The sequence below is a fragment of the Colletotrichum higginsianum genome, chromosome 9 (assembly GCF_001672515.1).
Source record: "Colletotrichum higginsianum IMI 349063 chromosome 9, whole genome shotgun sequence".
NCBI classification, from domain to species: domain Eukaryota; kingdom Fungi; phylum Ascomycota; class Sordariomycetes; order Glomerellales; family Glomerellaceae; genus Colletotrichum; species Colletotrichum higginsianum.
In genome coordinates, this window is record NC_030961.1 from 3,528,657 (window position 1) to 3,541,895 (window position 13,239).

The 13,239-nt window shown below is 56.5% G+C and overlaps 4 protein-coding genes across 4 annotated transcripts; 2 read left to right on the forward strand and 2 right to left on the reverse strand.

The window, feature by feature from the left end:
- Positions 1 to 982: 982 nt before the first annotated feature.
- Positions 983 to 2,429, reverse strand: CH63R_13273 (Pfs domain-containing protein; the record flags this gene model as incomplete). Its single annotated transcript, XM_018308247.1, has 3 exons — positions 983 to 1,749; positions 1,829 to 2,030; positions 2,136 to 2,429. The coding sequence occupies 3 exons, from the start codon at positions 2,427 to 2,429 to the stop codon at positions 983 to 985; spliced, it is 1,263 nt and encodes a 420-aa protein (XP_018152664.1).
- Positions 2,430 to 3,690: 1,261 nt separating this feature from the next.
- Positions 3,691 to 4,305, forward strand: CH63R_13274 (uncharacterized protein; the record flags this gene model as incomplete). The annotated part of the gene is made up of 1 exon (XM_018308248.1): positions 3,691 to 4,305. One exon carries the CDS (start codon positions 3,691 to 3,693, stop codon positions 4,303 to 4,305), a length of 615 nt encoding a protein of 204 aa, XP_018152665.1.
- A 2,657-nt stretch (positions 4,306 to 6,962) lies between these two features.
- Positions 6,963 to 9,380, forward strand: CH63R_13275 (Cellobiose dehydrogenase; the record flags this gene model as incomplete). The annotated part of the gene is made up of 1 exon (XM_018308249.1): positions 6,963 to 9,380. One exon carries the CDS (start codon positions 6,963 to 6,965, stop codon positions 9,378 to 9,380), a length of 2,418 nt encoding a protein of 805 aa, XP_018152666.1.
- Positions 9,381 to 10,192: 812 nt separating this feature from the next.
- On the reverse strand, positions 10,193 to 12,343 carry CH63R_13276 (GMC oxidoreductase; the record flags this gene model as incomplete). Its single annotated transcript, XM_018308250.1, has 4 exons — positions 10,193 to 10,744; positions 10,838 to 10,983; positions 11,050 to 12,079; positions 12,239 to 12,343. The coding sequence occupies 4 exons, from the start codon at positions 12,341 to 12,343 to the stop codon at positions 10,193 to 10,195; spliced, it is 1,833 nt and encodes a 610-aa protein (XP_018152667.1).
- Positions 12,344 to 13,239: the final 896 nt, after the last annotated feature.

The following is a 13,239-nucleotide window of genomic DNA, read 5'->3' on the forward strand; positions in this document are numbered from 1 at the left end:
TTCCCAATGATTTCCAGTACAAGCGGATGCTTGACCGGATAGTTGTTCATCGCGATACAAAGAACCCATTTGTAGCACTCGGTGTCACCGTTTTCTCCGCACAATAAGTAGACAATTTTCCAGTCCTCTAATGACGAGACACCGGGAAATGCCTTCTCATAGGCCCAAGAAATGAATCCTGTTACAATACCGTTTAGCCAAAGGATCCAGCCGCCCAGTCTCTGCCAGACGTCGAGCTGAATCGGATAACCCAGAGTGGCCTTTTGCTTGTTGAGCCTCAGCGCTACACGATCTTCTGGCAGACCATGGCAAGAATGTGAATTTGATTGACGGATCAATGCCACCAGATGTGCTATGTGAGACTTCTTCCATCTCATGTACTTGGGGCATTGATAGACAATGACGAGGGCGGCTCGTAGTTTTGCACTGTGTTCCTCGGAGCTCATTCTAGTTCTGACCCACAAATGAATCAACGGGTGCATGGAGAAGCTCTTTTGTCCAGCCGATTTTCGTAGCATGGAGAATCTCAAAAGAATCCCAAACGCCTGGCGGATCTGGATCTCTTCAGTCGTAAGGTTCCACGTCAGCTTGGGATTGAATGCAATTTCCACATCGGCAGTTTGAATGGACTGACCAGAGTAAGAGCTTCCCATCAAGTAGTAGTCGGGATCTATACTTTCTGGCGAGAGAAACCCACTGAGAACCAGAATCTCGGCGGCTTCGGGCATTGTCATCTGAATCGCACTGTAGGAAATCTCCCACGTGGTCAGTACCGTGTCTTGTCTCGCATCCCAACTTGACTGTGCAGTCCTTTCGTTAAGAAGCTCTCGAGGGTGTTTGAGGTAAAGGGCTAAATATGTTTCGAAAGGCGTCTCGTAGTGGTGGATAGCTATATGTGCCCCGGCTTGTGAAATCGCAAGTGGTAGATATCCGAGTCGCTCGATCAACGTGGCAGCGCTTCGCCACTCTTCGGACTTGTCAGTCACACTCTGAAAAGCCTCGTTGTTTTTCTTCTCGGTCTCTTACCCGCTGTTTCATGGACCAAAGTCAGCCCACTACATTCTTCCAAAAGAGAAAATGCGTCATCGTGCTCCATCTCAAGTAGTTGAATCGACTCCCAGTTGACGGCAAGATCCGCTCTTCTACTGGTAACGAGAATGGTGCCCCAGGTGGTTGTCGGCAGTAGATCACGCAACTTGACACTTTCCAGGTCATCCATGTTGTCAATAATTAGAAGCCACGACCGGTTCTCTTCGAAGGATAGCCATTTAAAAAATGCGTCCTTCGCCACCAACTCGGGGGGAGGAGATGTTGAGGGAGAGTCCTTTGCGGGATTTCTCTTCTTGTTCAAACTCTCAATGGTGTCGCTGAGAAGCTTGTAGCGAGGGCTTTCGACCAGATCGTGGCTACGGTAGTGGTTCGTGATGTCCTCGAGAAATTTTCTGATGCTGGTATCGACCGTGTCTTTGCGATTTCCATCAATCCAGAAGATCGAGGCAAAGTCGCCTTGGTGTCTATTAGCGTACTCTAGCGCCACTTGTGTTTTTCCCACACCTCCGGGTCCGTAAATGACAACTATTTTGAGAGCACTGCGATTCGATACTGGTCTAAGGATGTCATCCAGATGCAGTAAGGTTTTCTGACGTCCTGTGAAATGATCGTTCCAGCCACCAGCAATGGTAACGCCGACATTGAATTCTCTCGAGGTTTTGCCCGTGGATTTTACCGTATGCGAGTCCAGTTGGTATGCTGGAATCTATGTTAGTCCGCTACTACTCCACGAGGACGAAATCAGACCCAATGGTTTCCCATGCCGGAGCTGACTCACTCTTTTCTACTTCCCATCTGGCCCAATTTCCCCTTGTAGCCAATCCAGCAGATCTGAAGAGCAAAACGATTCTGTCTCCAACTTTTCTGAAGTTTCGATCCTGGAGGCTGGTGAATTTTGCCATTGTGGAATGATCAGCAGCAAGTGCTACCTCCTCAGCATTGGTAGCCCCGAACACAACGGCAGAGGATCGGGGCACTATCTGTGGAATGCGAGAGGTGTTAGCATTCCACGTCCGGGTTGCTGTTTCCAATCTTTACCAAGGAAAATGTATGAGAGACCAGAAATTGTGGAGGAAAAACCATACGAGTAGATACCCCAGTACCGGTACCGACATCGGCTTGGTTTCGTAGAAGAAGACGGTCTTGAATTCCTGACTTATGGCATTATATCTTGATTGAAAATCCTGGAGCCATTCCGAGTTCGGTTTGATTTGCTCAATCAGCCTTTTGTTAGTGTACGTGAAAGTAGCCATCAGCTTGGTTACAATCTCGGCAATCGATACGCCCTGGCCGCCTTGATGGGGTGTTCCCAAGAAGAGGACCGCGTGAGTCGACAGTTTGATAGACATTTGGCTCTCCAGATGGCCTACGCGGGCCATATCGGAGTGCAATAGGGCCTGATGCATTTTAGCCAGTAAACTATATGCTTGTAGTGCAGGGAAATTAATGAAAGCGACAGGTGCCTATATCTTACACTCTTGATGACGAGCCCTCCTAAGCTGTGCCCGAGAAAGATGATGGGAATTTTTTCTGTCTGCGCCGATGTTAAAGCCTGTATCGCCATCCCTTGGACTGCACGCAAACCACTCAGGTTGACTCGCCTCCGTGAGATGTCGCGCAATTGTGAGGTCCGTCAAAAGTTCCTTCCCATGGTCGGCGATGTCTAGTGTCAGTGGCGTATCGCTTCCTCGAGTTCGGGAGTCATAGCTGAATGAGTAGATCCGGGCATCTGGGACCAAGTCGGGCAGGAGATCCTGGAGCCAGAAAATGCCGTTCTCAGCGGTCCACGATCTTCGCCAGTGGCCGTCCATTCCGTGGACGGCGACTATGCTACAACCCAGTGTTAGGGATCTGAAAGGAAAAATGATCCGAAGGGTTCGGGTACTCTATCGATGGATTCAGAGGATTGGCGACAATATTCAGCCCCAGCAACCCATCTTCCGAAGAATGAACGACTTGCGACGGGAGCGCAGCAGCCTTTCTGAACGAGAGAACATAGACCAAAATAAACTGGATAAGGCATCAGGGATCTTGCCGACCTTTGTAAAGAAGTGTCAGAGAAACTTACAGCATCTAAGATCTTGCTCTGTATGAACATGACGACGGGATATATTGACGCTCCTAGCAAGATGGAAACGGCTGACGTGGAGAGGGCCAGACTTTGCGAGAGGATTGAGAAACGGAAATCTGGGCGGGGAAACTAGAAGTCGGGAGCACATATTCTCTGGTCACCACTCGTCTCAATTGTGCCAGCTTCGGATCAGCCGCTAGCCTCATGTTCCCTAAAAGGCGCGTGATGGTGTATGGACATATGCAACGATAGGCTTACTTGCAGCTAAAATTAGAGGTATCCTCATGTGGGCATCAGGAAATGGCGTAGAGATAAAACGCTTACTGGCCAGAAAAAGGCCATCGAAAAAATGTCATGCCGCTTGGTCTTGGCTGAAATCAACGATCTCGATGATTAAATTGTGCTTGACAAGGCTGTGGCTCGTTTTGTCCTGAGTTCTTGTCGATGACTCCGTTCTGTCCCGAGTCCGAATCTGTATACTCTCAACTGCTACCTCAGCTCCTCTCGCTCAACTCCACAAACTCGGCAACTCGAATCAAGACACGAAACCGGTTGTCGATTATCCAACCATGTCGCCATCTTCGCTTGCTCCTGGTGCCGTGCAAGCACAGAATACCCCCAAGCAGGTGAATCGGGGTCATGAGTCGTCTCAACCTCTGGCAGATGACGCCGTGGCGTCGACGGCAAGCCAGGCGGCAGTCAAGGCCGTGACATCGATCAAACACTTTCAGTACTTCATTTCCCTCGTCTTCAGCATCTCCATCTTTGGCGCCTCGACTTTCGCCGTCATCGCGGGCCAGATGGAGGACCCCGCCGAACTGTGGAAGCCGGACCCTCCGCCCTTCACGTTGGCGACCGTCCGCAAATTCCTCGCCGTCGCCTGGCTTTGTTTCATTCTGTCCATCGCCGTGGCGGGATACAGCTCCAGCGTGTTGACCGCGCTGCAGCAACAAGCCCGAGGGCGTTACGACAAAACGTGGAGCAGGCGATGGCGCTATGTCGGCATCACTGCGTCGGTGGCGCTGCATTTCCTACTGGTTTTTGCATTCCTGTTCATGGCACTGGGCCTGGTGGCGTATGTAGGTACAATCGGCTGGGTTGCCGTGGGGTTCTGTTGCCTCGCCGGTGTGTTTGTGTTAGGACTGTCCATCTTCCAGTTCGTCTATGAAACCGATGATTTCTAAATGATTTAACCACTGGCTCTGCGAGGTTTGGCAAAGATGAAACAACTACCAAACTGTTATACAGCGAATGTAGGAGGTGGTTCGTTGAACACCTGGGGGTTCTGTCACAGGAAACGACCTGTCAAGGTCAGCATGCTGTCATACACGACATAGGTATGTTGTCATGAGTTAGAACACACAGTAAGGCATAGGAGAATAGGGGAGAAAGATGCTTATTCTATATAATGTAAAGAGAATGAAATGTAGTCTAATTATAAACGTCTGGCCACGTGAAAAGGCCTGTGAGGGAACTGATTCGCGGAGCTCTAGTATACGAAGGTATTCCTGTGACATATGTCTAGTCCACGAGACTGGGAAATAAGCGCCGTTTGCGTGTTTTTGGTTTCGAATTTTTTTTTTTCCCTAGCAGACTTGAATATAAGCTACTGAGGCTATTATATTAGACAATTGATGTCAATTTAACGTAATGACACTAGGGTTCGTTCATACGCCGACCGTAACACAAGCTTCTCCAAACGGCAGTGGTCTCTGCTCAAAAAGCCAAGATTTTTCTTGGGAAAAGCCCCGGGCACGTTTGGTTTCCATCTGGGACCTGGATGGTTCAGGCAGATCACCAGGTGGTTGCCAGTCCCCCGGGGAGCAAATCGAACGCGGATGATCAAGCAATATAAAGCAATCTCTGGTGTGACATTGCGAAAGCCCCTGGGGCGATCTGAGCCACGGGGCCGTAGCAGCCAAGTGAGCTCGGTGCAAGGTAGTCCAGGCCACATCCATGTTGATGTTTGCCGCTGTCCCGGATCGCATCTCTGACTCGTTGACTCGCTGGCCTATGTCGGTAGCTCCGTGGGGGGGAGGGCGTTGGAGCTCTCCTAGGTACTTTGTAGTTAAGAATAGCAACATGCCCAGCACAAGAATAGAGGGATTGGGAAAGAGAATTGGGCCCATAAAGGTCAAGCGGATTGGAAAGAGAATGAAGAAGAGGGCGTGGGGGGGGACTAACAAACTTCCCCCGGTTGCAAGTAGAGCGAGTTTGAGAAGTTTGGCAGCATCGCTTAGCAAACACACACACACATTCCCACAAACACAGCATGGGCCCAGCGGCACGGGTTCAATCTATTCACATGGATCAACCCCAATTAATAAACGCAAACAAATCCCTCCAATGACGCAGGTCGCTTTCCGGCTTATGAGGGGTAAAAATATGGAACCGAAGCCATGGGGGGGGAGCAGGTGTACCTTGGGGAACGCCCACCTGAAGCTAGCGAGAGTCTCGAGTACAGTGGCCTCGATCTCTCCGTCGAGAGGATCAGCGTTGCAGCATAGTCAGTCAGTCTCGGCTCTTGGGGGGGGGGGGTCATGACAGCCCTGGAAACGGGGAGGCGGGTTTGGATGGTCGAGTTGACAGGTAGGTCTCTCTCGGGTGAGCGGCAACATCACATCACATCACATTACATCAAACAGTGGCTTACAGCCGGCGTACATGAGATTAAAGGTAGATGGATAGATAGATGGCTGCAGGGAGGTTCTGTGAGGGTCGATCTCTGTGCGTTCTGCGCCAAAAAGGGGGCGACTTCGGTTGCTTCAACGTTGCAGCGTGTCCCACGTTTGTTTACCCACTGCGGCCGCCGCCCCCTTCTTCGGGCGGTTCATCCGAATAACACCAACACGGCCGGGAGAGCTGGTTGGACGCAGACGCGCCGAGGCCCCCCGTCGAAAAAAAAACCCCAATGACAAGATGAGAGAGGTCGGGCGAAAGGGGGCGGCACGGCGCTCAGACGACGACGACGACGACGGATGGTCTGCAGGCTTCCCACACAAAGTCGCCGGGCTGCAGTGTGGGGTCCTTCGGGATCCTCACATGTAAGTAAAACACCTTGTCAAATTACGTCTCACGTCATAGGGAGAGCGAGAGAGAGAGAGGACGGACGGTCTATCACTTGTCATTCTGTGAGTTGCTGCAAAAAGAAGCCCCCCCAAGACCGGGCCATACCGTCGCCTCGCTCGGGGAGGTGGTCTCTCTGCCCAATGACATTGTTCTTATTTGAAACGACCCGCTAGCTCACGCAGCGACGCGCTTGGCTCGGGATGGCAAACGGGTTTATGTCAAACAACCTAGCGGGCCCAGAGGATGCACTTCCCGGGGTCGGCGGGGGCTCTGCCGAGGACCGAGACCCATGGACCCCGGCGAACAGCACGACAACGATGAGATTAAGGAAACTTGCTTGAGTGGGGGGGATTATCGTCTTGTCTTGTGCCATACGGTCCAGGAAAGGAAGGAAGTATTGCATGCCCCCCCCCCCCAAGTCGGTGGTTAGGACAGAGAGATATAGTATTAGTATCACCGCCAGCGAGTCCTGGACGGAAGAGCTTTTATGTTCTGCTTCTCTCTCTCTCTCTTTGAACGTTGAGCTGCATCTTTCTCTCTGCATTCCTTCTTTTTCGAGTCGCCGCTAGTACGGTGTTTTCATTCATTTCTCACAACTTGGTTCTGACCCTAGAGGTTAACCGTTCATTCTCTTCCCCCCTGTTCTCTTCTCTTTGAACAGACTCACCCCCAAAGCCATTCCTTACCAAACAAACAAACAAACGAAACAACACATCTCGAAACTTCCAGAAAAGAAAGAAGCGGATTAACTATCCCATCAAATCAGCCAACCATGCGCTCGTCATTCTCCGCCGCTGCGGCAGCCCTCCTCGGGCTCGCCGGGTCGGCCGCCGCACAACTCCGGGCCACGGCTTACACGGACCCGCAGACCGGCATCGACTTCCAACGGTACAAGCCCAACGCCTACCCCTACAGCTTCGGTATCGCCGTGCCCGAGACCGTCGGCACCGACTTCATCGGCCAGATGGTCGTGCCCATCTCGGACAAGGGCAACTGGGGCGCCGTCTCCCTCCGGGGAGGCATGCTGAACGGCCTGCTCTTCGTCGCCTGGGCCGACGGCGAGTCCATCCGCACCAGCTTCCGCCTCGGCAGCGCCTACGCCAACCCGGACGTCTACACCGACACCGAGGTCAGCGCCGTGCCCATCGCCAACGGCACCTTTGTCAACGCCACCCACTTCTCCTACACCTTCCTCTGCGAGAACTGCATCAACGACAAGACGAGCCTGGCCGGCGAGTCCCCGATCCTGGGCTGGGCCTTCTCCGACACGAGCCCCTCGCCCGCCTCGGACCCGGCCGCCGCCCTCAACTACCACTCGGCCGGCTTCGGCCAGTTCGGCCTCGACATCGCCGGCGCCAAGTCGGCCAAGTTCGAGACGTGGTCCAAGTACGCCGAGGCCGTCGAGGCTGCCCCGGCTCCCGTCCCCGGCACCGGCAACGGCAACGGCACCACCACTCCGGTCCCGGGTAGCAACAGCACCATCCCGACCCCCGTCGTCTCCAACACGACGTACGATGTCATCGTCGTCGGCGGTGGCCCCGCCGGCATCATCGCCGCCGAGCGCATCGCCGAGAAGGGCGCCAGCGTCCTCCTCATCGAGCGCGGCCCGGCCAACACGGTGCCCCTCGGCTCCAAGATGGCCCTCCCCTGGAACGACACCCTCACCCCCTACGACATCCCCGCCCTCGGCAGCTCCATGACCAGCCTGTCCGGCACCTCGTTCTGCAGCGACACGGCCTCGACCGCCGGCTGCCTGCTCGGGGGCTCCAGCTCCATCAACGGCCTCAACTTCATCCACCCGCCCGAGCACGACTGGCAGCGCTGGCCCGCGGGCTGGGGCTGGACCGACGTCTCCGACGCCGCCGCGCGCCTGTACGAGCGCAACCCGGGCACCACGGAGCCCTCGGACGACGGCAAGTACTACGACGACCTCACCTACCGGACGCTGTCCGGCCTCCTGGCCGGCAAGGGCTGGTCCGAGGTCGACTCGATCGAGTCCCCCAACAAGAAGGACGCCGTCTTCTCGCGCCCCTCGTGGTCCATCAAGGACAACCTCCGCGCCGGCCCCGCCCGCACCTACATGCCCTTCGCCCAGCAGCTGCCCAACTTCACCCTCAAGCTCGAGACCAAGGTCGTCCAGGTCGTCCGCTCCGGCAGCAAGGTCACCGGCGTCCTCGTCCAGGCCGCCGACGGCAGCAGGCAGGTCATCAAGATCAACCAGGGCGGCAAGGTCGTGCTCGCCGCCGGCGCCATGTCGTCGCCGCGCCTCCTCTGGAACTCGGGCATCGGCCGCTCCGACGCCCTCGAGATCGTCAAGTCCGGCGCCGCGTCCACCGGCGTCACGCTCCCGGACGAGGCCGACTGGATCAACCTCCCCGTCGGCCACCACCTCCAGGACCACGCCCAGGTGATGCTGCAGTTCAACTCCAAGGCCAACTTCACCGCCTACGGCTTCAACGCCATCGCCTCGAGCCCCGTCCCCGCCGACCTCGACCTCTACAAGCAGGGCTCCGGCCCCATCACCCAGGCCGCCCAGCGCATGCACCTCTGGACCAGCGCCAAGGGCGCCGACGGCCGCACGCGCTACCTCCAGGGCACGGCGAGCGCCATGGCCAGCGGCGTCGTCACCGTCCGCACGTTCCTGACCCACGGCACCTCGACCCTCGGCGAGCTCGGCATCACCGCCGCCGGCAACACCGTCCTCAACACCAAGCCCTGGCTCATCGACGCCGAGGACCGCAAGGCCATGGCCGACTTTGTCCAGTTCTGGCTCGACCTCACCGCCGGCGCCAACTCCACCCTCAGCTACGTCACCCCCGGCGCCACCCCGGACGACATCATCGGCACCAAGATGATCAGCGGCGACCACTGGGTCGGCAGCGCCCGCATGGGCGTCGACGACGGCCGCTCCGCCAACGGCACCGCCGTCGTCGACCTCGACACCCGCGTCTACGGCACCGACAACCTCTTCGTCGTCGACGCCTCCATCCACCCGGACCTGCCCACCGGCAACACCCAGTCCATCATCATGATCACCGCCGAGCACGCCGCCGAGAAGATCGCCGCCTTCAAGGTCTCCGGCTCCGGCAACTCGACCGCCCCGGAGGCCAGCGACTGCGAGGGCGCCGCCGCCAAGAGGCGCTCCGCCCGCCGCTCCATGCGCTTCAGGCGCAGAGCCCACCTGCACTAGGTTGTGTTATACCTTGGGTAGCATGGTTTAGGGGTGTGATCGTGACGGGTCTCGGTGATGTTGGGGCGATACATGCCGTCCGCGGAACCACTTTCAGACGTTCATGTTTCGTTAGACTTGTGTATAAAGCTTTTCTCCTTTTTGTAAATAAACCATTTCACACCACGCTGCTCCTGTTATTGTCTCATGCCATTGTGACTTTTGACTGTATATCACGGCTGATTCAGATCTGAAGTGAAAGCCTCCATGGTCTGTCAGTAAGTATGCTATCATAGAACCTGACCTATGGCGTTGATGAAGTCAAGGCTCGAGAAGTAGATCATGACCTTTTTGACGAGATTCAAATCGAGAACTCGTCTCCGCAGATGCTCGATCCTACGACCGTGTTTGTGTTAGAGCTGAGTTGAAGTTCAATGTCGAACACACATTTGTATCTGTCATCAACGAAACTCTCACCCCTGTCTGCAATGAAAGCAGGCTATCCAGCCTCGGACACCAGCCGGCAAGCTGACTGGTTCATATTTCCTTCCCTTTCACATCAGGACCCCATTGTTCATATACCGAGCCACTGTCACTTACCTGTCTATGACTTTCTGGTTCCGTTTCTCACTGACTAGGCATCCCGGGCAACTATGTAAGAGTGTGATTACTCATACCTGATGTCCATCCATTCAGGCTTCGTCGTCACATGCGACAAAATCTCGGCAATTCAACTTCAACAGGTGAATGCTCACTTTCATTCGACTTCAGAGGCTACATGTCTACTTCGCTGTTGACTACTCTCACAGCTCCTCCTCACTCTTCCTCCCCCCTCACGCGGCAGCAGCCGCAATGATGCGCTCGGCAGCAATCTCGGCAATGCCGTACACGGCAGTCTGGACGTGGGCGGAGATGAGCAGCGGGATCACGCTCGCATCGACCACGCGCAGGTTGGCCGTGCCGTAGACCTTCAGGTCCGCGTCCACCACGCCCCCGTCCTTCCTCGGCAGCATGGAGCAGGTCCCAACGGGATGGAAGATGCTCAGCGTCGTGTTGAGCGCGAACTGGCGCCACTGCTCGTCCGTCTGCACGGCGTCCAGGCCCGGCTCGTACTCGCTCTCCCACGTGGACCGCATGGGCTCCGTCTGGGCGATACGGCGGCAGTACTTGATGGCCTGGACGGCGGCTTCGAGGTCGTGCTCGTGGCCGAGGTAGTTGGGATTGATGATGGGCTTGCCGGCCGCGTCGGCCGGGTTGATGTGGATCGAGCCGCGGCTCATGGGGTGCATGATGGCGGCGATGAGGGTGAAGAAGCCCTTGCCGAAGAGGGGCGAGGTGGCCGCGGGGTAGCCCCTGACGCCCGTGTAGCCGTCTGAGAAGATGACCTGGCCGCCTGTTGTCAGATTTACACAAGCCAAAAGACAACTTGGATAGAGGAGGGCGTGGGGTTGTTCCCTGTGTCACTGAGGACAACTTACCTCGAGTTGTGGGATGGACGGGTCGGACATGAACTCCAGCTTCTTCTGGTCGACGATGCTGGGATCCTCGCCGGCGGCCTCCTTGGCGAGGGCAACCATGCGGGAGTCGTTGCCCAGCGCCTGTGCCCACGTGCTGAAGGTGTAGCCTAGAGGAGTTTGTGTTAGTACAAAAGACTATGCGAGGGGGGCTTGCCGAGGCATAGATTACTCACCGGACCCGGTGTAGTCGTACAGCGAGACTTGGCCAGCGTTCCAGAGGGCGAGCTGCTCGGCGGCGAAGGTGGCGTTGCTGCGGAGGATGTCGAACGAGAGGTATTCGGGCTTCAGCTGGTACGAGCTCTGGATCCGGAGGTGGTCTTGCAGGTTCTCGCCGACGCCGGGGAGGTCGATGAGCTGCTCGATGCCGGACGCGTTGAGGACCGATGCCTGGCCGATGCCGGACAACTCCAAAAGACCCGGGCTCTGGATGGAGCCGGCAGAGAGGATGACTTCCTTTCGGGCCTGGATCACGGTACCGTCCTTCAGGGTCACGCCGGTAGCCCGCTGCTGGGTCGAGTTGGTGGTCGCCCTCCCGAGGTTGATCTTGGCCACCGTGGTATCGGGAAGAATGAACAAGTTAGAGCCGGCAAGGGGAACATAGGCGTTGGCGCTGTAAGATCTGTTGTAGTGGGCGGGATCGATGCTGCTGGGCTGGTACATGACACCGAGCGGGTTGCCGCCGAGGGACTCCAGGTTGGTCTTGACGCCCAGGGCGTTCATCGTCGGGATCCACGTGTCCTGGTGCTCGGGGATGATGCGGTTGACGACGGCCTGGACGGGGCCGCTGTCGCCGACGCCCTCGGAGCCGTACGTGTCCGTGTTGATGCCGGTGAAGGTCTCGGACTTCTTCATGGCCGCGATCATCGTCTCCCAGTTCCATCCCGGGTTGCCCAGGGCCTCCCAGCTGTCGTACTCGGCGACGGCGGCCCTGTCGTAGGACATGAGGTTGAGAGCGGAGCTGCCGCCGAGGACCCTGCCGCGGTTGACGGTGAAGATCCGGCCGTTGACGTGGGGCTGGGCCACGGTGGTGAAGTTCCAGTCGTATTTAGTCCCCAGCGTCGATCCCTTCATGCCCGGGACGTTGATTTTCGGCTCGTCCCAGGCGGCGGGCCCGGCCTCGATGAGGAGGATGCTGGAGGCAGGGAGTCCCTCGCTGAGGCGGGCGGCCACGGCTACACCAGCAGTACCACCGCCGACGACGATCTGCGGAGAGGAGAGAAAGGTCAGTGTGTCCTGCCCATGTCATGGTTTCGGCTGCGGGGGGTTGCAGTCAACTCGAGACTCGAGGGGGGGTTAGGCCGAGGGGGAGGGGACGACAAGAACCCCTTGTAAAGAAAGAAACGCAGCATGGAGAGCACGTACATAGTCGTAGGCGTCCCCATCCCCATAGGATTGCGACGAGAAGGGCGCAGCCAACGCGAGCGCCGCGGAGGCGAGGGTGAGACTCGACTTGACAAGCATCTGCATGGCTGACTAGTATAGAGGCGGACAACGGCACAGCAAATGTTCCCACAACACACAAACGAAGTATGAAATAAGGTTTTGGAACACAGGGGGGGAAACACACAAGCTCAAACAAGATGCGGCGTGTGTGTGTTTGTGTGCGTGTGTGTGTGAGATATCTGCACGTCAGGGCCGCTTCGGGAAATGTCCTGGACTACACAAAGTGGAGGGGCGGGCAGCATGCAGGACGGATTCGGGCTGCATCTACCCTTTTGTACGTGGCCCCCAACCGTCATTCCAAGTGAAAACACGCGTGGTCGTCATGTCAATAGTGCGGATTATTTGGGTCAATCAATAGATTACAGCACTCGGATGTTGTCCACGAGAATGCGCTGGTGAGCGGCCGCGCGACCCAGCAAGTATCCTTGTCCTCGGCTCCGGCCAGGCTCTGAAGAGCACCAAGGGAGAGAGATATGGGATCATGTTCGGTGGGGATGCCGAGCATCTTTGTGTACGCGGGAGAGTCGGACGGCGAGGGGCGGACGGCGGCGTAAGCACTTATAAACCACTGTCCCTCGAAGAACCCCAGCAAGAAGGGGAAGCGTGAGAGGGGAAAGGGAACAAACCTACTGTACGAATACCCTGCCCTCTGTACCCTGTACAGACGTTGCTGATTGGTACTTTGTATGAACAGGTTACATTACACAAAGGGCTACCCGTACGGATAAAGAAAAGACGCTCAACTACTCTGTACAGTCTACAGAGTAACAAACCTGCCAATCTTCCATGGAGGGGGGCTGGTTCGCTCTCTACGGGTAGGATGGCTAAGCTGGGCAATGGTACCGTTTCATTGGCGTCCTCCCTCCCGGACAAGGACCGCTTGTCCGCTGACGATGGTGGAGCCTGCGCCGGCCTGTGGT